Source organism: Solanum pennellii, chromosome 9, assembly GCF_001406875.1.
Source record: "Solanum pennellii chromosome 9, SPENNV200".
In the NCBI taxonomy this organism is placed as follows: domain Eukaryota; kingdom Viridiplantae; phylum Streptophyta; class Magnoliopsida; order Solanales; family Solanaceae; genus Solanum; species Solanum pennellii.
The window spans coordinates 68,971,066-68,996,491 of record NC_028645.1 but is presented as its reverse complement, the minus strand read 5'-3'; the positions used below and the strand labels follow the sequence as shown (position 1 = coordinate 68,996,491).

Here is a 25,426-nt window from a genome sequence, read left to right as displayed (position 1 = left end):
GCAACTAAAGCCCTCGTTTTGGGGCTATAGCTACAGATTGAATGTTGATTATTAATGACGTTTTGAATTAATTTTTGGTTGTCATTATAATTTAATTCTATATTCTTGTTTTACTATTTTATGCTTGATCACCATAAGATAAACTTAGTGTCTAATCTTAAAATCGGGAGAGGAGAAATTAGATAGACCAGAGGATATAGAGAGATTGATTGATCCATTAAATTGAGGTTATTTGTGTTCAAGGCAATTAACTTACTTATCACCGCTCAACGATGTAGTTAGGTATCTAATTGTAGTAGGCGAGATGAGGTGTATAGCCCCACCCGTATAATTAACCCTATAAACCAGTAACTTGACAACTAAAATTAGTTCTAACAAAAAATATGATACATGAAACCTAATATATGTTGCAGTCCTAGAATTTTTCCAATTATTGTAAGTAATTTTTTTATTTTGTTCTTCTTCTTTTTTGGCTCTCTTAAATAAATAGTTAAACTAGTATAATTTAATAAAAATAGTTAATTGACAAGTCCTTTGGGATCGATAATCTGGTTCTTTTAAGAGCACTATATTTCTTACGCGACCACGTAAATTTGCGTATGCAATTGGGAGCAACAGGTTTTTGGTGCCGCTGCCGGGAACTTAGAAATTGACTATTGTTTTAGGTTATACTTTCACTTTTTATTTATATATTTATTGTTTTTTTTAATTAGTTTTTTCTCCAACAATTATTATTTTTTCTTTCTTTGAATAATTTCTTACTCTTATTGATATGGATGATTGGGATAAATCATGGTTAGGTGATGAAAGTCCTTTATGTCATATATGTAGTTGTCAATATATTAATTGGAATGGTTGTCCGAAATCTAATTCCCTTTTTCCAAAATCCTATTATGATTCTTCAGTTATTTGTAATGTTGGTAGGGGCAATAATGCAGAGAATGCAAAATAAGAGGCGCTTGAATGTACATACATGTTCGACAAGGTTCATTAAAAAATCACCGGAGAAATATTTGAATGCATAGAAGAGTACAAAGAAATCGTGGAACTAGAATATAAACTTGATGTTCTTCAATCAAAAATTACAATCCAAACTGAATTAGAAGAGATTGGGGCCCAACAAGGAGAAAATTATGAAGAAAAAGAGACAGTGAGTCAATATTGGATACACGAACAAACTCAACTTCTAAAGTTTCACGAGTCTATCCATGATGGTCTGACATACATGACAACCCAACTAATTGAAGGAAGAGTTGAGCTCACACAAGAAATAAATCAATTTGGTTCAGACATTCATGACTTAGAGGCTCACTTGAACAAAAAGATTGAGGCTTTCTGAAGCCCAATTACCAATTTTCGTGGATGATGACCAACTAGTAGAGCAAAAAGAGGAATTCCAATCATTAGCTATACTTTATTCCTTAATATTGATGTTGAGAAAGAGTACAAAAGTGAGAATGTTGTAATAATGTTGTTTTGGAGTTGAGACAACTTGAATCTCATTCAAAACACCTTTCTATAAAATCTAAACTATGGATGAGTGTATTGATGAGGAACAAGGCTCCTACATTTTAAAGTTTTTTAGTTCACGCAGACAACATAACATTCCTCACCTAAGGGCCAAGAAGTATAAGATGCGACATATATTACTTGGTTCCTTTATCTCTATACCACCCTCCTTGAGTAAAATAGATGCAAAGTTAGGGGTAAAACTCATAAGTTCAAGGTGGAAAGAAAAGTGATGAATGTATTTGTGTAGTGCTGCGACGTTAAATTAAGCGCTTATTGGGAGAGAATCCAATTTATAATGTAATTTTTTTAATTTATTATTTTTGGAGAAATCTGAGTATCCAAGATTTGGAGCTAAGGAGTACGTTTGATCTTAAGTGTGGGGTGACGACCCTTGATGAAAATTAAGAGAACATGCTACTAGCTAGACCTAAAAGGTCTCAGGGAATTTTCTTACCCTTGTTTTAATTTTTTTTTGATACTTTGGGGACATAACATCTTTTTAAGTGTGGGAGTGGAGGAATGAATTCCTAATTTTAATTATTTTATTGAGTATTTTATTTTTTTAGAATGAGTTCCTTGACTTTTGTTTTCGGTTCTTTTCGTGAGAATAGTCCCTTTGAACTGAATGTCTTTTATTTTTTTTTAGGAATAAGTTTACTTTTAGTTTATTTTTTTGAGGAGTCAATTCCCTAAATGGTCGCCCAAGTTAATGAATTGCTTTGAAATATCATTGAACTGAATGACCCTATTACAACGATATTCCATACTTTTGGTGGGATAATAAGATGGTCACAAAGTTAAGGTATTTTTTTTTTAAAATTCAAAACAATTTCAATAGTGATTTTATGTCTTTTTATCAAATTTTTAAATATGATACACTACCACACCATGTCCATCCCTACATGAAGGGTATTCACTTATTTACTAAATTAGGAGTTAAATCTTGTTGAAAATGAAACGTAAGAAGTTATTACTAGGTAATTGTAGTTTGCAAGGAGTTATTTAAGGTCTCTACATTTTTAGCCCTAAAAACTCGAAAGCTTCCCTCTGTGAAGTTTGAAGAGTTGAGAAAGAGAGACCGAGTATGGCTATGGCTCTCCGAGTTAGACGCCTGAAAGAAGCTCATAGGCTGCTCCCTCTTCTTTCTGCTGGTACCTACTTCCTCCTGATGTCAAATTATTTGGTTAATGTTTCCTAATTATTTTCTGCTAAAATGAATTCCTGATTCTGGACAGGAAACATGTATAATCTACTCGGAAAAGATGACATTTTGCTGCCGCCTCTTTTGAATTGTTCGAAAAATTTACGTGCAGACATCAATACAATGTGCCTTTATAGATGTCATCAGGATCATAGGTAACAATTTCTATTTTCTGGATACAGGGTACACCAATTTGAATTTCTTTGAAACTATGTTTCCACCTCATTGAACAACAATGAATAGTAATGTGGGTTATCTCTTAATCATTTTGTTAATTTTTTTATATTGAAATTCTTTCAAATTTCAGTAAGGAAGAGGAGAGTGAGAAAAATCAATTTTTCATGTTTGATTCAGCTCACAGTAAAAAAATACTATCATGAAAGTTTTTTCTATCATTATATGTTATGATGATGCAAAGTTGTCCTTGGAAGTTCTTGTTTAATTCCTTAATGGGTAAAGTTAATTGAGCTCTAGTTTTTTTCTAGTGCTGTATATATGTATTAACATGGAGAAAACTTCGGTAACCATGGTATATACAATTGTTATCATTGTACCAAAATAATATACAATTGTTAGGGTTTAATATTTATCAGAGGGAAAAGATTATAGGAGAAAAAAAAGATTGATCAGTAATTCTAAATTTGTTTTTCTAGTGCTCCATGTAGTAGTTTGAATTCTTTCAACCTACTATTTTGGAGGTTTTAGTAGTCTTCACTTGTCCTTGACAGTCTCTTTCAGGTATTCAACTATATCAGAAGCTGTGTCAGAGCCTCTTGTCCAACTCGATTTCCCCTCCTTCATTAAGTCTACTATTGATGAACCTGAAGGTGAGCTGCTCTCACTTGGTAAATGTGATTTTGTTTTTCTTCGTAAAATTGTGAGGATGAAACCATGTACTGAGATCACATGCGGAATATGTATAGATACCAATAGGTTTTAGTAGGCAAAGTTCATTAAGTTCTAGGGATTTCTGATCAATTGAGCTAATAAGCCAAGTTGAAGAAACTTACTTACAAAGAAAGAAAAAAAAATCCTGAGCATGAGAAAATTTTAAATATTTCTCTTTCCTATATGCTGCACCAAAGATTTGTACAGATGGCCAATAAATGACTGTTGTACTGGACCAACTTGTCAGCGGTTGGGTTCATCATGTACTTTATGTGGATCTTATTAGTGAAATGAGTCCTGAGAGCTCAATGTTTAGTAGATGGATGGATATGATGAGTTACTTACGGCCTTAGCATACATATTCATGTTTCTTATGTCATTAAGATTCTACCTATGCAGTAGATTTTCAGTTGGAGGCTTTATTAGTATGTGTCAATCCGTGGATTGCATGTTTGAACTCTGAGTTCATTTTCTAGTTTGGTATTTGTGTACCTTATTTTTTGCAAAAGCAAGTGTTGTGAGTGGCAATCTGTTTCCCACAGCTGTATGCATTTGCTTTATTATTCCGATAATGAACAGTATGATCCTGATTTGATGTCACTGCTGGCCAGTCTATCTTCCTTACCAACATATCTGTCAGAAGATCACTTACAAGTGTTAGGACTTCTAGTTCGCACCACCATCAAAGCTCCTTGAGTAGCATCATGATTGCTTCAGTAACATTAGAAAGACCATCATGTCTTCCGCATCATGACTGCTTCAGTAACATCACAAAGACCATCATGTCTTCCGTGTTGTTTTCTCTTCCATCAGTTAAAAATTAGCAACAGTTGAATCTATTGCAAGATTTCCCAAGCAAGCAAGGTTAGCCATCTGGCATTAGACCTGTTCTAGCTCCATTTCTGCTATCATTTTAGAAGAGAGAACATCAACATATTTAATGAACTTGCTACAGTCATAATATATCCAATGGTCATCGATTCCTATCCTCCAATTTGATGAAATATCTTTTGTTATTCTTCCAATCGACACTGGTAAAATTGCTGCTATGTGACTAGGAGGTCACATGTTCGACCTGTGGAAACAACCTCTTGCATAAATGCAGGTAAGGCTGTGCACAATAGACCTTGTGGTTCCGCCCTTTCCTTAGACCTTGTACATAGAGGGAGCACAGTCCACCGGACTGCCCTCCCAATCGACTACTAACTTGTTCTATATTCTTCACATTTTTTGCTTAGTTTTTGACACTTCTAAAACTTGTTCATTATCTGGTTTCTGTAAAGGGATATATATGCATACTTGCCTCATTTTCTGTTGCTTTTTGAACAAAATTTACAGGCCCTTCTCATTGTTGGTTCAATGGAACTCCGGATAAGAAGTCTCTGAAAGATGGCATTTTCTTAGTGCTCATTGCTGGATTCTTAGATAGTTCCTCAATCACGGAGGCAAACTTTGTTAGCATGCTTGAGAAAGTAAAGTTTCTCCAGGATAGGTAGCATAGACCCTTGTGCAAACTTGTTCTGTGTCAATTTTCTTATATACGTCTTTCCAGAATCTCGACTCTCTTCCAATGTCGCAGATATCCTTTCCTTCAAATAATTGGTTTCCAGGATACGAAGATCCCACTTTGTTCAAGTGATATTTGCACACATCTGCTTCGGAGAACCTTGAAAGAATACATTGCCTTTCCTATTCTGGTAGCTAACAAGAATGTTATAGAGGTATGTTCACACAATTTGTTGCTCAATTAGTGCAGTTTGAAGGATCTTATTCAATCTGCGTTTTTCATATATTGTGTTGTATGTCTTAATAGTTGTTTTAAGGACGGGACTCAATTGAAATATCTGTACTTAGTCAGAAACGAGTTGCAAATTTTGACTATTCAAAGAAGATTTGAACTTTCTGTCATTAGTACCTGGACACGGTGTTTTCTTATATTGATTTGCTAACTTGGTCTTGTTTAGTATGTAAAGTTTATGTGTCCATCATATCCTTGCTGATGTTCTAAGGAAAGCAAGATAAACTCTATCATTGGTTTTAAGAAAATAATAATGCTTTAGGCACCTTGTAATTTTGTTTATTTAGGATTGAAGATCTTCCTGATACTCATTTGTAATTAGTAAACCTGTAACAAGTTGTGGCAGGTTTTATTTTTTGGAATATAATACAAGACTGTTACCTTCTCAAAAAAAGAAAAAAAAGAAAATAATAATGGGCAAAACAATAGACAAATCCCTTCTATGTTTCTTTCTCTATTCTGTGAATGAATAAGTTCATGTTTTTGGTACACTATTGGAACATTTTTTCATATGCTTTCACAGGGTTTATGAATAGCACTATGTTATTAACAGTCAGAGAAGAGGTAGTAAGTCTCTAGAACTCTTATAGGTCATAACAGAAACTATGAAAACCAATATGAATTATAAACTAGGTAATAATGCTTTCAAAGATTGTTGAACATTGGAGAGCCTCCTTGAGGACCAAATGGATCAACTTAAAGATAACCTCATCATTAAATTTTGACTTCTTCAACAGTATCGGTTAAGTAGTTCAAATTTTGTGTTAGGCCTCAACTAAATCTCTTTTTATGTGCAAAGTGGTGCTGATATGGTTGTTAGACCTTGAATCTCGTCTAAATTAGAGAAAATTGGCATTGTGCTAGAAGATGCAATGCGTATTGTACTATTGTGGGGTATGTCTATGTCATTAATCTTTCTTTTCATGTTTTTAATAGGCAATTGTTGTTATCTACATTCAATTATATCCTTTGGTCATATATTCATGTTGATATATGGATCAATATTGGAAATGTTGTGCTTAATTGTTAAACTTGCAGCACCCTCATCAAAAAACATCTTGGTTGTGTACTTGGGTTAAGATGTGGCTTCTATTTCTTGCAATTTGTCCATGTTTCTTTTGGGTATTGAGTATTACTTAGTTGCTTATTGCCCTCTATATATTTAATACAACATATGCATAATGAGTTGTTTTTGGGTGATATTTTCTCTTTCCTGACCTAGAAAAAGTGTATGACAGAGTCCTAGGAGTTTTATGGAGATGTTTGGAGGCTAAATGTGCATATGTAGCTTACATTAGGGTGATTTAGGACATGTATGAAGAAGCCAAGACCTAGTAAGGACAATAGAAGGAGTTTCGGAGCATTTTCTAGTTGTGATGGGGTTGTACCAAGGATCAACCCTTAGCCCATTTTTTTTTTCCTTGGCAATGGGTGAATTGACGTGACATTCCAGGAGAGATGCCATAGCGTATGCTATTTGCGATGACATTGTATTGATTGACGGAACATGTGGCAAAGTTAACGATACACTGGACGTTTGGAGATAGGCCTGGAGTCTAAAGGGTTCAAGTTGAGTAGGACTAAGACAGAGTACTTGGAGTGCAAGCTCATTGATGTAATACGTGGTAGATGTGGAAGTGCGGATTGATACACAAATCATCCCCAAGAGTGGAAATTTCAAGTATGTTGGGTCAATAATCCAAGGAGATGGGGGAATTGATGATGATGTTACTCATTGTGTCAGAGAAGGGTGGATGGATGGAGGCTCGCATCCAGTTTCTTGTGAGATAAGAATGTGCCACCAAGACTTAAAAGTGAGTTTTTATAAAGTGGTTATCTGACCAGGTATGTTGTATAGGTTGTAGTGTTGGCTGATCAAGAATTCGCACGTCCAGAAGATGAAAGTAGCGAAAATGAGGATGTTAAAATGGATCTGGGCATACTAGGGGAGAGAATTATAAACAAAGATATTCGGGTCAACATGGGTGTGACCGCTGTGATGGACAAGACGAGGTGGTGAGTTTGTGATCTTTCGGAAATGTGAAGAGTAGATGCATAGATGCCCCAATGTGGATGTGTAAGAGGTTGACTATGGTGGGTATGGGGAGAGTAAGGTAGTGGTAGATTGAAGAAGTATTGAGGAGAAGTGATTAGACAAGATATGACTCAGCTTATCGATACATGACTAGACAACAGGATATGGAGGTCAAGGGATTACAGTAGGAGGTTATAGTAGGTAGTTGAGCGTTGTCTAGTTTTTCTTATCGGTATTGTTATTAATTCTCTCCTACATTCTTATTTTTCTATTTCATTATTATCTGTTTTTTCCTTTGCCTCAGTTACTGTATTATTAGTTATTTCTACTGTTTTCTTCTCATTTACTTTTAGCATGGCTTCTTCATTATTATATTTCTTTTCCATCTTGATTTTGATATGCTTTATTTGAGCCGAGGGTCTCGGGGAAATAACCTCTCCCCAGACCCCATTGTGGTATTACACTCGGTTATGTAGTTGTTGCTGTTTGTTGATATCTGAGCTTCTCCAACCTTTATTTCATGTTTCTCATGTTGTGATTGTCACTGGATCCATTCATTGCTCATGAATTGACGTACTACGTCCTTTTTCAGATTGCTTCCGAGGCCTGCTATGTCTTGTTTAATGGTTCTGAAAGTTCTTCAACCTATTATGGGAAGGAAGCAGATATTGTGATTCTAGACAAAGGTAGGGTGTGTCTCCTTTTTTTTTTTTAAAAAAAATATCTGCCATGCTGGATAAATGTTTAAATGCTGATCTTTTTTTCTTGGAGCTGCTACTACTTTTATCCAAAGATTTAGTTAATAAGGATAATTAGTTATTTTTTTTTTTTTAGAAGTATAATTGATTACTTCTGAATTGCATATTCATCCCAAAATATGACTTTTGTTGGGGAAGTGATGGTGATGGTCAGTGTATGGCATGATAAGAACTAGAACTCTATCTTCCATTTTCCTTCTGTTGTCTTTAAACTAAGATGCTCTGTTACATTCTGCAATGTCAGCAATCAAGGATTTCAGTGCACAAGAGAGTGAGACCCCCAAGATCATGCATAATCTGACAAGCACATGGGTAAAGCCAACTGATGACTTCAAGGAACCACCTCTCTGTTTTCCCTTGAGAAACCTGCTTCTTTACTTTCCAGGTAGAGGTTCCCCTGTTGAGCTGTCCCATACTTTTGATTTAGCACTTATTTAAAAAGATAATTATGGACACTTTTGATTTAGCACAAATTAAAAAGATAATTATGGACATTCCCATATATTTATTACTATGAAGGTGCAAGGATTTTGAAATTTTCTGCCTCAAACGTGCAACTTGTGTGTTTCCCTTTAGTATGAATATGATGTTTCTCCTTCTGCCTACCCTCTTTCTTTTTGTTGCCTTATAAAATGATGGAAAATCAGACTAGAAAGGAACAATTAAGCATTTAAAGAAGGGATGAATTCAAGGTGTAATTTGTATAAAATGATATATTATAGCTCTTCCTACTGATATGATTGTAAACCTAGTGCAATTTAGAGGTTCTAAGGATAAAGTAGAGGAATCATCAAAGAGTAGTTCGCTAAACTTTCAAAATAAATGATGATAAAGTTCAGTACCATAAAGCAGAGCTATGATAGAAAGAGGTAAAGAAGTATGTCGTCGGTGTTATCTTTGAATCACTATGAGGAAGCTTGGACTTATGGCGTGGCCTTTTGAAACCCAAGACTGATAGCTATGCCAATCTACTTTTGGAAAAGCTTCCCTTGTCAAAATAATTTCATGGGATGATAAAAAGATGCGAAAGCCCCATATAAAAATGCGAGGATTGTAATTTGACTTGAAGCCCCTTGTTCCTAGCATTTGTCTCTTATACTTGAGTTTCTGAATTTTCTTGCAGGTGGCATTTCAGTTGATGAGAGTGGCAATCGCCTTTTCCTCTCTGACTCCAATCACCACAGAGTTATTGTACTTGATGGCAATGGGAAGATCTTAGACTCTGTATGTGTCAGGCATGCATGTGTGGCTACTACATCTTTGATTGTCATATCCTACTGTTAAAGCATGAAAGGAATTTCTAATGCAAACATGATCATTTGACGTAGATTGGTTCTTCCCCTGGTCATGAGGATGGAGAATTTGAATCAGCAAAGTTAAGGCGTCCAGCAGCTTCTTTTTATCATGCCGCTGAGGACTGTCTATATCTTGTGGACTCGGAGGTAATTGCATTGAAGCTCTTCAATTTTCTTGGTATGATGTCCTATTTCTCATTATCTTACATTGATTGTTAAGAGGAACAAAAAAAGAGAAGGGTGTGGATGTGTCTGATTTGGCAAGTGAAAAATAAAACCACTTCTTCACTCAAGAGTTCAATTGTTTGGGATGTCTCAAATTGTTTATTCACTTTCAGAAAAAAGATGATGTCTGAAGAGCAGAATTTATTAAGTCAATTCATTTCTTAAAAATTACGTGCTGTGTTTCATGTGAACCTATTAATATATTTTAAAACTCAATAGTCTTTCTTCTTACCATAAAAGTAATATTTACATGAGATGAGTCTCCGAATTGTTATATTAGAGAAGTAAATAGTTCGGCAAAAGAACATGAAATTGAAGCTATGAGCAATAGTCAAAACACCAATTTTTGTGTATTAATGAATGCAGCCTGGCCTAAACTCATTATTAATCAGCAATTTGAGCTTGTACAAGTCCGAGATGGGCCATTTAAGTTCCCGGTGTCCTTTTTTCTAACTTCTACATATTTGTGTGTTATTGAAAATAAAAGCAAAGGTATAAATTAGTTGAGTTAATTGTTTTCCAATATACATTGGAAACTCAATACTAGTTATGCGGAAAAATACTAATGTTCTGATCCTATCTAGTATTAGTGTTCTAGTGTGTCCCTTCTTAATGTTTAACGTATGCATACATCATGTAAAAAATTAATGAAATTCCTTTAATTATAATTTGTTCTCCAGTAAAGAGAAATCAAGTTTACGCTTGCTTACTTTATCAAGGGAAGCTCAATTTTCTAAATTTAGTGGGTTGAGCTTTTAACATTTGAGCACACATGAATTTCAAGAACTAGAGCTAACTGACCGTGATTACGTGTTTATACTTCTAACTCAAGTGAACTAGTGAAAGATAGTGAGTGGTAAAAGGCAAATGTTGTTATTTAACTTCTGAGTGATGTTGTTAGCCTTTTTAATAGTAAATAAGTCTGCACTCAGTTCCAGACATTTTGATGCAGTACATGGTTGCCTGAGTTAGAAAAGGAACTTCCACTCCACCCAAAGTGAATTTCCTTATATCCCTTTTGGTTCTTTTGAAGTATGTCCAAGTTCTTTCACAAGAGAGGTCTACCATCGCAACAGAATGTAAGATTGCATGCTCACTTTTATTCTTTTCAACGTAATCTTTTTTATTCCTCTCCTAAGAACCACAATGTAGCATGGCCTCCCACACATTTCTAATTTAATCCTTCAGAACCCCCAACTTATAATTTTTCTCTAAATAATCAAGTGAAGTAGGAATGGAGCATTCAAATTGGGTTTCACAGGGTAATATCTTTGTATTTCCTTGCTTCTCTATGAGTCATATTGTTGTGGAATTAGCCCTCAACTATAGTTGTCTCTACAAGTATCATTAACTTTCTGTTATTTAGGCTAAATGATATAAAAGTTTCTGTCAAATGGATATAGATTGATCTTAAGATATGTTATTCAAAAGACAATATTGCTTCCATGTATCTCCTTCATGTTATACCTGAATTTTAGCTAGCGTTTGGCCACAGATTTCCAAATATTCTTGGCAAATATTATTTGGGTGAAAATTTGGGTGAAATTACACTATGTGTTTGGCCATAGTATTTTGAAAATATGTTTCACTTTTTAAAAAAATGTGATTTGTACCCATAAGTTTTAAAAACTATCAAAATTAACCATAAGTTTGTATTACAAGTCAATTGGATCTTCGTTGCAAATAACAAGCAGTGTCCATGACACTAGACCAATGTGGTAGTTTAGAGTGAGTGCGACAAGCATCATTCCATACATCGTGACGTAGACAAATCACATGACTTTGTTACCCCGGGGCGATTGTTCATCATTTTCATCAACAACCATATCTATCACTTTCATATTCACTGAATATTTCATCACTACTTTGGTGTTCACGTAAAAAATTATGTAATACAACACTACTATAGAGGGTGTTTTTGTAAAAGATAAAAGTTTGGTGTAAAATTTCAATTTTCTAAAGATCTCAAATAATGAGATTTGGCCCAAATACTAGAAATAACTAGTATTTGGGAATTTGGGATATTTGCCAAATAATGGCAAATTGTATGGACAAACACTATTTGCCAAATTTTCCCCCAAATATTATTTGGGAAATCTATGGCCAAACGGGCCCTTAGAATGTTCCACTATTTTACAACCTTAAAATTTTGTCCTAGTGGTTGAGGACACCCTTACTGTTCCTTTTTTTTTGGTTGTTCCTATACTTCATAAAGCTCACAAATATGTCCCTGTTGTGAAAGAATCATGCTATTAGGAGAGCTGATATGGGGAGGAGGGTTGTGGACACGTTTTACCCAAAAAGCAAATCAAATAAAGATAGCAGTATATGGAGCTGGATATTGGGAAAGCTTTGGCCTAGAAATGATCTAGCTGCACAGTCTGAGGAATTGAATCCAGATGCATTGCTGTTTCCATGGCACATTCTGAAATCTCCAAACGGCGATCTCCTCATTTTTAACCGCAGGTAGATGCTACATCTTGTCCATTTTTCTTCCAAGTTTATACATCTGCAGATGTTTCGTACTATTTCATCCTCACTTTGTTTTAACTTCTATTTTAAATGCAAGGACACCTTACTTTTTTGCACTATGACTTTGTATTAATGAACATAGAACACTAGCTGTGAAATTTTCACTGTTTTCGTTTGAGTTGTTTGATGAGGTGAAAAGGCATAATCCGCTTGTTGGTTTTCTGATACAGAAGCAGGATAGGAAAGTTCCTTTCGTTGGTTCTCTGTCAACCTAATGGAAACGGATCAATTATCTGTTCTAACATTTAAGTATAATGAAGGCTTAGTTTAGAGTTACCTTATTACAGTAGGCAGAAAGCACCATTTGTACAATAAGGAAAATTCAAGGAGCGAATAATCAGTTGATGGATGCTGGGAATATTATCTGTTTAAAGATTTCCTTGTACTTTCTTCAATTGCAAATGGGAACAAGACGATGAAAAGAATTATTCTTCAATACCAAGCTAGTTAAGGTTGGGTATAACCATATATGTATCCTCATTATTGATAACACTCCATTTGAATTTGTTTTATTTCAACATTTAATAATTTAGACAGTAGTAACAGTAATAGAAGCTTTCTACATTTTCAATTGACATATAATTGCTAACTAGCTAATATCTCCTTTATGGATCTTCTTCTGCTGGGCTTTTTTTTTTTTTTTGGAAGATTAGTACTGTTATATTCTTCAGCATTGGGAATGCTGGCCACCATCAGAAACATGGCTACAAAGCAAGTAGACTCTAGCTTTACAAAGCTCCTATAAATTCTACTAACTCGTCTATTTCCTCTATACAATTTTGTTTACACCAAAAGATGAAGTCACCAGACAATTCCATTTCACATCATGGACTGATCTGATTTTGTCTTCAAAACACCTTCCATTTCTTTCCCCCCATATTGGCCACCATATGCAAGATAGTATTATCCTCCATTTTTTCTGACTTTTTACTTGCCCCTCTTTTCATCCAACAACTCGTTAGATCAACTGTATGTTCAAGCATTGTCTACACTGTCTTTGTATGTGAAAAACAGGTTCCGCAATTGAGCAGTGAATTTACAGTGTAGGAACAAGTGATTATTTGTCTCCCCAGTCTCATTGCTCAAAAAATATCTAGTCAGCACAACTCTCCCCTTCTTTGGTAAACACTTCACGAGTAAGGCATGCCTTTTTTACCACTAGCCCTGAAGCATTTCACCTTTGTAGGGGCTATGTTCTTCCAAATGTTTCTCCATATTTTAGCTCTTTCTTCTGCATAATGCTATTCTCCCTCTTGTATAGCTTATTTGCTGTGAAACTTCCTTCTGAACTCTGTCTCCATCGAAGTCTATCAGGCTCCATTATTGTCCCACCAAAAGTATCCACTTCTTTTAGCAGGTCATCTACTCTTTCACCTCCCAGTCATTTAAGTGCCTTCTGAAGTTAAGATCCCAACTCTGGGAACCAACAATCAGACATAACAATTTCAGGGTTGTTAGATAGTAACATCAGATAATTTATCCTTCAGTGGTACTTCCCCTATCAAATTATCCTTCCAAAGCCTAACATTATTACCATTGCCCACTCTGATTTTAGAGTTCTCCTGGAGCTTTGACCATAGACCTCTGATAGCCCTCCATACACCCGTCCCATAAGTGCAATTTACTTATTTGAGCACCAAGGAATGCTCTGTCCAAACTTGTGAACAGTTACTTCCTTCCAGGGAAGTTTCTTCATTACCGAATCTCCAAAGCCACTTCTTCAAAAGGTAGCTGGTTTGAATTCCAGATTCTTTATTCCTAGTCCTCCTTGCCTTTTTCTTAATTGAGTGACCTCCCATTCAACCAGAATATATCTCCCCTTTTCTTTCTTGTATCTCCAAACTGGTCTATTCTATTTTTCAATAAATCTGCATGTATTCTAAGAGATTATAGGTATTATGAGATAACTTCCTTCATGTGGTTCTGAGATTACCTAGTCTCCTTTTAATATCTTATCATGGTTTCATACCTACACTTTTTTTGGCATTAATATATTTTCATTAGGTTAGATTTTTGGGGTACCTCGTCTCCTTTGACACCTTGTCATGAGTGTGATAACATCTAAATTATATGCATACTTTGATCAAGCCATGATACACGTACTATCTAGAGCCTCTTTCTAACAACCTTCAAAGGCAGATCCATTAGTGTTTCTGAACTCCAAAACATTGGCGTTCACCCTGTTTACATTGGCTGCTAACCTTTCAAACTTTCCTCTGTTCGAGATTGAAACGGGCGATATGAAGCTCAAATAAGATATAATTCCTTCATAAGGGAAGTTGAAAAATCAGTAGCGTTTTCCAATTCAATCTATTATCCTAAGCTTTAAATGCTATAGAATGTTCACGTTACACAGTTAGTTTGGTCATTAGATGTCCTATCTTGATGTGCCAACACAAAACACCGTCAGTGACTAGTTATGCCCATTTAACTTTTCATTTTTGTTGTCAACTGGTTCTGGCATAAAATTTCTTCAGATATAGGCTTTGTAGTTTCTATTTTCTTGTTTTCCCTTTGACTTTACGTGTTCATTTTTTCTTTGTTCTCTCTTTAAGAAGAATGTCATGAAATATAATGCAACTGTTCGTCTGTTAATAGTTGTTAAACTATGTAATCTATATATTCTTAGGCCTTAAGTTTTATAATCTATCTTTGGGCAGCATAACTAGGTATGTTGGTATAACATAACACATTTATAAGGTTGGAAATACTCGGAACATATGCCCCCACATTGGCTGTTAATTTTGTTTTAGAACCCAATTGGGCAACATTTCATGAACTTGCAATTTAAATATAATGAACAAGCTTGTGATCTTGTCTCTATGACCCCTTTATGAATCATAGCAATTGGAATGCTAAAAGCCCCAAGATTGCTCATTCTAAACTCATATATTGCAGAAATTGTATTCCGTATTTTGAAATTAAATATGTTGATGTTGTAAAGAAAGCTCAGAATATAAGAAGAAAAAGACAAGAAGTATAAGATAGAGGAGAGATGTAGACCAAGACAAAATTTTGTCTTGCCGAGATCTTTCATTTCGAATTCTTTTTTCAGACACTTAACAGCTTCTAAAAGCTCTTTACGAGTTCCAATGATGTTCAAATCATCAATATACACAGCTATTATTACAAATTCAGATCCCGACCGTTTAATGAAAATGCAGGGACAAATCGGGTCATTTTTGTACCCTTTCTTTAACAAATATTCACTCAGACGATTGTACCACATCCTTCCTGATTGTTTCAATCCATACAGAGATTTCTGAAGCTTTATTGAACAAGTTTCTCTTGAATCTTTGTATGCTTCAGGCACTTTGAATGCTTCAGGAATTTTCATGAAAATGTTGTGGTCCAATGAGCCATATAGATAGGCTGTGACAACGTCCATTAGACGCATTTCAAGTTTTTCATGAACTGCCAGATTTATGAGATATCTGAAGGTGATTGCATCTACCACTGGAGAATATGTCTCCATATAATCAATGCCAGGTCTTTGAGAAAAACCTTGAGCAACGAGTTGGGCCTTATATCTCATGACTTCACCTTTCTCATTTCTTTTTCGTACAAAAACCCATTTGTACCCCACTGGCTTGATACCTTCAGGTGTTCGGATTATCGGTCCAAAAACTTCACGTTTTTCTAGTGAAGCCAATTCAGCTTGAATTGCATCCTTCCATTTTGGCCAATCATTTCTCTGTCTACATTCGTGAACAGATTTTGGCTCAAAATCTTCATCTTGTTGCATTATTTCAATAGCAACATTATAGGCAAATATGTTGTCAATCACAACATTATTTCGGTTCCACAACTTTCTCGTCGAGACATAATTCATTGAAATTTCATTATTTTCAGAAGTTCGAACCTCCTCATCATCATGTGTTATCACTTGGGTCTCATCTTGAGAAATTTCTTTCAACCCATGATTATCTTGATCATTTATTCCTTTTCTCTTTCGAGGATTTTTATCTTTGGAACCAACTGGTCTACCACGCTTTAAATGTGGTCTAGACTCATTTGCCTTAACAATTTGTTCCGTCGGGATATCAACTCGAACTGGAGCATTAACAGCTGGAATATGCGATTTAGTAATCCTTGGAAGATTAGTAAATGCATCTGGTAGCTGATTTGCAATGTTCTGCAAATAAATTATTCTTTGAACTTCTTGCTCACATTGGTTTGTTCGAGGATCCAGATGAGATAGAGTTGATGAATTCCAATCTATCTCTTTTCCCAACGACTTATGTTCTCCCCCTAATGTTGGGTATACTGATTCATCAAAATGACAATCAGCAAATCTTGCCTTAAATAAATCTCCAGTCATAGGCTCCAAATATTTTATGATTGAAGGAGATTCATACCCAACATATATCCCCAACCTTCTTTGGGGCCCCATCTTTGTGCGTTGTGGTGGAGCAATTGGGACATACACCGCACATCCAAAAATTCTAAGATGGGAAATGTTTGGCTCTTGACCAAAAGTCAATTGTAATGGGGAGAATTCATGATAATTGGTCGGCCTTATGCGCACAAGTGCTGCTGCATGCAAAATAGCATGCCCCCACATAGACACAGATAACTTTGTTCTCATTAGTAATGGTCTAGCTATCAATTGCAGACGTTTAATCAATGATTCTGCTAGACCGTTTTGAGTGTGAACATGCGCAACTGGATGTTCAACTGTTATACCAGTAGACATACAATAGTCATTAAATGCCTGAGATGTAAACTCACCAGCATTATCTAGACGGATTGTCTTTATTGTATAGTCTGGAAATTGTGCTTTCAATCTTATTATTTGAGCCAGCAATCTCGCAAAAGCCATGTTGCGAGTTGATAATAAACACACATGTGACCATCTTGTAGAAGCATCTATCAAGACCATATAATATTTAAAGGGTCCACATGCAGGTTGAATTGGTCCACATATATCACCCTGTATACGTTCCAGAAACGCAGGGGATTCAATTCCAACCTTAACTGTTGATGGTTTAATGATCAACTTTCCTTGAGAACAAGCAGCACAAGAGAATTCCTTTGATTGTAGGATATTGGGCTCTTTAAGGTGTGCCCATGTGAATTCTCAATGATTTTGCGCATCATATTAAATCCGGGATGGCCCAACCGGTCATGCCAAATGATAAAATCATTAAAATTAGTAAACTTTTTTTTACTACGGCATGTGATTCAACTATACTTATACTTGTATAGTACAACCCAGAAGAAAGTGCAGGTAATTTTTCATGCACAATTTTCTTCTCTACATTAATTGTAGTAATGTAAAGGTATTCAACCTTTCATTCATTAGCCGTCTCAACATGATAGCCATTTTGGCGAATAACTTTGAAACTTAATAAGTTTCTTTGAGACTTACTACAATATAATGCATTATCAATGCTTAATATTGTTCCTCCAGGTAGTAATAAGGTCGCTCTACCAGAGCCCTCAATTAATTTTGTACTGCCTGATATTGTGTTGACATATGCCATTTTCATAACCAAATTCGAAAAGTATTTCTTTTCTTTTAATATTGTATGCGTTGTAGCACTATCAAGAAGGCATACATCTCCATTACTCATCTTGAATCCAACTGACAACTGGGGATTTCTATTAATTTTCATTAAAATAAAATACATCAAAAGGAGGAAAAAACAAAATTAACAACGGAAATTTAAATACTTAAACATGAATAACATAATAATTAAAAATACATAAATAAAATATTAACAGACTTCATTCCCCGGCTAAAAGATCAAACATCAGTTTCGATCTCCAAAAAAGTCATCAACTTCCATATGAGTAATGTCACCAAGGCCATCAAAAACATCATCCTTTAAAGCCAAATTTGCTTCAACATCCTTATCATATTTCTGAGATGTTCGCGGCTTATCATCATCTTTAAGAGTCATATGTGACTCAGCTCGAGCATTGGAAGAGGAAGCACCACTTTTATTTCCTTTCTTTTTAAAGGAATTTTGATAGAGCCTTACAAAATGTTCATGTGTGCGACATTCATTCTTCCAATGGCCTTTCATGCCACAACGACGACAATTACTTTTTGAGGGGTTATTTTGAGAACTCATGTTGTTCTCCCTTTTATTATGACCACCACCTTGACGATTAGTGTATCGTCTTTTATCTTTGCCACGTCCCCGTGCATTATTATATCCCCGATGATCATCTCTTTTTACTTCAGATTGATCACGTGCTTCCACCACATTTGCCTCCGGTAATGGAGCAGCTCCAGTGGGACGAGCTTCATGATTTTTCATTAAAAGAGCATTATGTTGCTCAGCCACCAAAAGACATGAGATTAGTTCAGAATATTTCTGAAAACCCTTTTCACGATATTGTTGCTGCAATATCACATTTGAGGCATGGAAAGTAGTAAGTGTCTTTTCCAACATGTCCTCATCTTTTATAGTCTCCCCACATAATTTTAACTGGGAGGTTATCCTGAATACAGCAGAGTTGTATTCAATTACGGTCTTAAAATCTTGAAACCGTAAATGCATCCACTCATAACGAGCTCTTGGCAACACTGTTGCCTTTAGGTGGTCATATCTCCCCTTTAAATCAGTCCACAACTCAAGTGGATCTTTTACCGTCAGATATTCAATCTTCAGGCCCTCATCAAGATGATGACGAAGGAAAATCATAGCCTTCGCCTTATCTTGACTCGATGCTTCATTTCCCTGAGTAATAGTGGCATCAAGACCTTTAGCAGCCAAGTGAATCTCAGCATCGAGTACCCATGAAAGATAATTCTTTCCAGAAATATCTAATGCCACAAACTCAAGTTTGGATAAATTCGACATAATGAAAATTATGAGAGAATATGTGAATTAAATAAAAATATTTATATAATACCTTTGCAAGTAGCAATTTCGTGCTGATAACGTTTTGTAAAGAAAGCTCAGAATATAAGAAGAAAAAGACAAGAAGTATAAGATAGAGGAGAGAATTTTCTTATTCAAGTATATATCAAATGGTGAGTGATATCTCTATTTATAGTGTTGAGATATCACTCCCAAAAGTCATTTAACTAGTAGATACATAGTTATCTACATTGTTATCCAAAAGGGGGGTTCATATCATCTAGGGAATACACATACATGAATTTAGTAGTTCATGAATAAACCAAATGGTCATCCACTATTCAATAAATTTATAACAGTTGACAATTTCTACACTCATATTTGTAAATTTTATGGTTTGAGCTGCGGGGCTGCCCTCACTTTAATTTTCTTGCATGCAGCTGTGAGACGTTGTGGATCATGGATTTAGCCTCAGGCTTGATCAGAGAGGTTATTAAAGGTACATAAATTATTGGCAAGAATGTTCTCAAGTTGTCTCTATTGTATCACTTAGGCTTGTCAGTTGTTGACTCATCCGTACTCTAAAAGGATTTTCAAATATTTTGGAGATCTGTGAGCCATTGATCCTGGAGAAGTCGATGCTTTTGAATCAAATACCTAATGATTGGTTGCAGCAGCAAGTGGATGCACATTGCTCATCAAAGAGAATTCCATATGTTCAGTTTATATCATCTGTGGTAACTTTTCAGGATCAGATACTCATTTGTGATACAGGTAGTCATGTCTTAAATGATTGGATCCGTTGTAACATCTGCTTTGCCTGATTCAGTTTTAGATTGTTCTTATCTGTAGTTGGTCAAACGGTATTAAAACTCAATAGGAACTCGAGTTCTCTATCAAGCTTCCAGTTTTCTAACATGGGGATCCTTGGGTTTCCTTACTGGTCCTCATCTCCTCTGGAACGAGTATGTGCTGCGTAAGTGTGACAAATTAAAGAAGCTCTACAAGCCATCGTTCTTTTCTGCTTTCTTTGGGCAATTATATTAATTTACTGTATTTGATGCTGGTGTTACAGTGATGCAGCATTGGCAGAAAATTCTATTGATCACATAGAGTCTTTCAACTTGTTGCCAGGTAGTAATGGCCTATTGATTACATGTAGTTTAGATAATTTATGAAAAAACTCTTACCTGGAATTTTTTTTACTGATCTTTTCAGTTGTTTATCTACCTATAATTTTTATCTTCAATATTGTATCTTACTTATCTTCTTTCTCTGGATCATATTTCTTGCAAGAATTTGGTTGTAATTTATATAACTTTTGTGATACATTTACTCTTCCTTTAAAAATAAAAGAGCCTTTTTGGTTAACTCCAGAGGGGGGCTATAGATTAGTATGTTAGGAGTTAGATATGTATTCAAAATATTCTTGAAATGTAAATATATCAGTAGAGACGGATCCAGAACCTAAATTTGTTGGGTTAAGATTTTATGTTATTACTACTGAACCAATTACATATTTGAAATTATGGTTTCAAATTTACAGCCTGTTTGACCAAGCTGTCAAAATTAGCTTTAACAGTTGCTTATAAAAAGTGTTTTGTGAAGTGCTGTGGAAAGTGTAGCAATTTGTGCTTGGTTATATCATATGAGTAGTATTTCCCTTAGTAGTTTGTGTTTGACCAATATTTTCAAGAAGGTACTTTTAGTTGTCAAATTACAAAAACATTAAGTTACTTAATTTGGTAAATGTAAATTTTTTATGAGTAATCTTGTCCTAAAAATCAAAAGCACTTTTTTGTTGGAGGAGCTACCCTTTTCAGCTTCTGCTTAGAAGTGGACAAAAGGCTTTTGCTACTACCCAAAGCACTTATTTCTTCACCAAAAGCTTGGCGAAACACCTTTGGTCTTTAAAATAAGCGATTTTCTATGGTCATTAAAAAAAATAAGCATTTTTATATAAGCACTTTTAACCTTCAAAAGCTTGGCTAAACAGGCAATTGCTGTTTATGAAATTTTAGTGATTTTCAGACACACATCAGGGAGTAATTAATTTTAGTATATGTTAACTCAAATTTGAAATCATTGACGTACTTCTGACGACCAATTTTATATGATCAACAGATAGGAGGGAGTCTAAAATGTTAATCTGAGTAGTGTGTTGTTTCAAGGTTTAAAATTTAATGGGTTTAATTAACGGTTATGACAATTAACAGTTTGAGATGTCCCCAAATAGAGAATGCATTACAATGGTGAGTGGTTATTGGGTTGTCACTGCTACATGTTAAAAAAGCTGTCTTTTTATAGATCAATGTAAAAAAGAGAGAGTAGGCTAAGTTTTACTAGATAGAGGGAGTACTCCATGATAACCTCGCTTCATTTTTGTAACAGGCAAAATTGACATACAACTGAAGGTGGATATTCCAGAATATGTTGATCTAATTGAACCATTGGGTGAAAGTTGTATATGGAGGCAAACTAGAGGGGCAGCAACTGAAATACCCAAGGCAGATAGCACGATTACATCTTCAGAGAAGGTTTCTGATTACCTTTAGGCTTCATGTATTTGTGTTCGCCCATAAATTCTACTTCCTTCATCCCAAGTTGATTTTTCACTCTTCATTTTTGCGTATATACCATAAACCGCAAATAGTTATCTGGGACCACTTAAAAAAAAGGAATATTGTCCAACATTTTTTCTCAACAAATGCTGAATAATTCATTTTTAAACTCCTCTAGTAGCAGTGCAGAGTCAAACGAAGAGATCTATGTGAAATGAACAGAGTATTAATAGCACATACCTTAAGTAGTGCCTTCTTTCCTATTGTTTAAAGAGTTAAATTGATGAGGATATGCAGGTTGGTATTGCCCAGCAATGGTATGATGAAATCGACCACCTAGCCTTTTCAACATCAGAAATTGAAGCAACCATAGAAGAGGCTACGATGAGCTGTGGTGAGGAAATTCCAGAAGGGAAAGTTGAGATAAGTTGCTCCGTTAACTCAAGTCCTGGAACAAGTGAGGTACATATTCTTCCTAATAATTTCCTTTTGATTCTGAATTGCTGAGATTCTCCTGGATACATGTGAAATTTCTCGCTCAAGTTATTTAAAATGATAAATTAATTTGTATAATTGGTACATTTCTTCCTAACAATTTCCTTTTGATTCTGAATTGCTGAGATTCTCCTGGATACATGTGATATTTCTCGCTCAAGTTGTTTAAAATGATAAATTAATTTGTATAATTGTCTAGTCTAGAAATACTTGCATTTCATACTGAATTTCAGACCCAAAAATGCTTTAGTCATTATGTGATTGTCTTCATTTCTCTGGTTCTAAACCAGGTTATTGTGCTGCACTATATCTGAGACTGAATCAGCTGGATAATTTAAGAAATACCTTACGAGATTTCTATCCATTATTACTAAACTTATGAGTACCAAAGTTAATTGGTTCATGCTTCATACAAACATTCAAAACAAACAGTAAATTTAGTACATTACAAGGCATGGACTTGCACATCCCAAACACCCAAACATTTCACCAAATTTAAGTTACAAACCATTGTGTCATGATTGAACCAACCTTCAAAATTTCATATAAATGTATAACACATGGATCCCATACAAGTCCCAAGACTATTACGAAGTATATATGCCTTTATGCAACTGTGATCTTCCTTAAAGCTCCAAAAAACTCTATGTCTAATGGCCAGCTTCAAGTATCCTCTCGATTCTCGAACATTCCCTACTATAGAAATTCTCCAATTACCTTTGAAGTTGTGAGAAACTCAATTATATCATATATAAACATATCAAGTAATCATATATATCAAGAGTATCAAATTCGATCGTTTAAGATTTAGGTGTCACGAGAGCTCATAGAACAATTTCACAAAAGATTAAATAACAAGTATTGCCCAATATGTAGATCATGACATCACACCATGCATAGTCATGTGACTTATGTATCAAGAAAGATCGAAGCTTTGTATCAGAAGGGTGAAAACCCAACAATCAAGAGAATTAAGAACTAAATGACTTTCTAGTTTGAACTTAAGATGAACAACTTCCATACTTAACACCAATCAAAAATCCGGTGTCAAGATGACAAAAGATTTGAATCAATAGGCATGCCAACAGAATGCCAAGTGATACCAACACGACAATACACTTGGCATTTTTGTTGGGACTTTGTCCTTGTGGTTGTGACTGTCACTATTGACATGCCTCTTGATTCGACTCTGGATTTTCGATTGGTGTGAAGTATGGAAGTTGTGCATTTTAAGAACGAACTAGAAAGTCATTTCAATATGGTTTTCTTGATCAATGGGTTTTGACCCTTCTTAGTACAAGGCTTTAGTCCTTCTCGATACATGATTATGCTTGGTGTGATGACATGATTTATATATTGGGCGAAATTTGTTATTTAATCTCTTGTGAAGTTGTTCAATGAGCTTCATGATAGCTGAATATTTAAATATTGAATTCGGTTACTTGGTTTATTTATATATGTTATAATTGAGCCGCCCACGACTTCAAAAGTAATCGAGAAATCTTATAGCTCTAAACCTGTACACCACTAAGCTTTATGTTTAGCGATAGTTATTTTTATAGTAGAGAATGTTTGAGAGGATACTTGAAGTTGAGATAAGAGTTTTTGGGAGCTTTAAGGAAGATGACATTTGCATAAAAAATCTATATTTTGTAGTAGTCTTGAAACTCGTATGTGATCTATGTGTTATACATTTATGTGAAACTTTGAAGGTGATCTCGTAACAACGTTCGTTTTTTTACAGAGATTTCTGGTGAACACTTTAATCTTGAAACCTAAATTTTGTTTAGGTGTTTTGGGGTGTGTTAACCCCATGTCTTGTAATATACTAAATTTACGGTATGTTTGGATGTTTGCATCAACCAGTTAACGTTGGTACTCATAAGTTTGGTAATATTTTATAACGTGAGTTGTAGTTGTATGGAATGATACGAAAATCTCGTAAGGAATTTGCTTAAATTATTTCGAAAGTTCTTCAGCTATAAATTGGAAACTTTTACTTTTTAAAATTGATATCAACTGAATTTCGAGAAGTCAAATTTTTTTACCTTTAACTATTTCGAATTGGCCTAATTTCACTACTAGAATATGAATGATAAATATGCCTTGCGTTAAGCTCCTTATAAATTTGTGGAGTATATATACTGAATTTCAGAACCAAAAATGCTGCTTTAGTCATTATGTGATTGTCTTTATTTCTCTGGTTCTCCACTAGGTTATCATTAGTGCTGCACTATATCTGAGACTGAAAAAGGATTCAGATGGCCGTAGTGACAGTAGACAACGGAAAGCAGACAGGATAGCAGATCTGCTAAACCCTGGGACAATGGTAAGCAGAGATGTAATTCTTCAGTTCTTGCTTGCATCAAAAAGAGATTTAGAAGAAATCATCATAACAAGACCTTTACATGTGAGACTCAAGTTTGAATGTCCAAACCATCCAAAGGCAGATAATTCCAAAGATATAATTTTGACGGACACCTCTTTAAATGTGAATGTTGCTCTAAAGTAAACCTTTAATAGTATAGTGTTATGACTCTTGAAGATATTCGTGGCTCATAATGGTTTTGTATGAATAAGTGCCTTTGCTGTTCTATTTATCATTGTGTTCTTAGAGAATTCATAGTTCTACGTTGGAAAAACCTTCCAGTTTCTAATTGTTCATGTTTCCTACATAATTTTAGAACTTTTGACTTGTGATACTGCTAGTTATTTTGGTGAATGTGGAAAAGACTCGGGATGCTCATTTGAAATTTCATTTCTTTTGCTTATGTAATTCATTTTAATTTTCATACATAACATTAAAATATACGCGACACGACCTTTAGGCATCAAAGGTGTATGTATATATGCTTGACATAGCAAGAGCTTGGGTAGATTCTTAGTTGTTGCCTAATTTCATACTTGAATATCTCTCTCTGAGATGGAAATAATTTTTTTTGATTTATTATTATGCTCGAATTACTCTTGAATGTTGGGAGATTTTATTATTAAGGCTATGCTTTACTATCGTTCCAAGGGTGATTATAGATTCTTGTATTTTTTCTTTTTTTGGATATCGGGAAAAACCTTAGAAGATGGCAAACATCTATATATATTCAAGAAAAATAGTTTTTTTTTTTTTTAAAAATGTTATATGGATATAATTAGACTATAAATAGCAAAGTTAATTTTTATATATATATATATATATATATTTATATATATATATATATATATATAAATAAAATTATGACAGGCACATTTGTGATCTTTTTCCATGTTTACCATCATCAGAAGAAATTCTATCATCAATATTCATACATCACATA

The 25,426-nt window shown here is 34.7% G+C and overlaps 1 protein-coding gene across 3 annotated transcripts; it reads left to right on the top strand.

Annotated features, from left to right (window-relative positions):
* Positions 1-2,504: 2,504 nt before the first annotated feature.
* LOC107029317 lies at positions 2,505-24,873 on the top strand. 3 transcript variants are annotated; one of them, XM_015230707.2, is made up of 17 exons: positions 2,505-2,663; positions 2,748-2,868; positions 3,452-3,540; positions 4,940-5,093; positions 5,181-5,322; positions 8,027-8,120; positions 8,437-8,577; positions 9,316-9,416; positions 9,521-9,634; positions 11,955-12,178; positions 19,500-19,558; positions 19,648-19,833; positions 19,912-20,035; positions 20,135-20,193; positions 21,451-21,596; positions 21,918-22,082; positions 24,331-24,873. In XM_015230707.2, the coding sequence occupies exons 1-17, from the start codon at positions 2,597-2,599 to the stop codon at positions 24,625-24,627; spliced, it is 2,283 nt and encodes a 760-aa protein (XP_015086193.1). In that variant the 5' UTR covers positions 2,505-2,596; the 3' UTR covers positions 24,628-24,873. The 3 variants fall into 3 exon arrangements, with proteins under 3 accessions (XP_015086193.1, XP_027767678.1, XP_027767677.1); XM_027911877.1 differs by lacking the exon at positions 2,505-2,663 and having other exon boundaries at positions 3,469-3,540; XM_027911876.1 differs by lacking the exon at positions 2,505-2,663 and having other exon boundaries at positions 3,442-3,540.
* Positions 24,874-25,426: the final 553 nt, after the last annotated feature.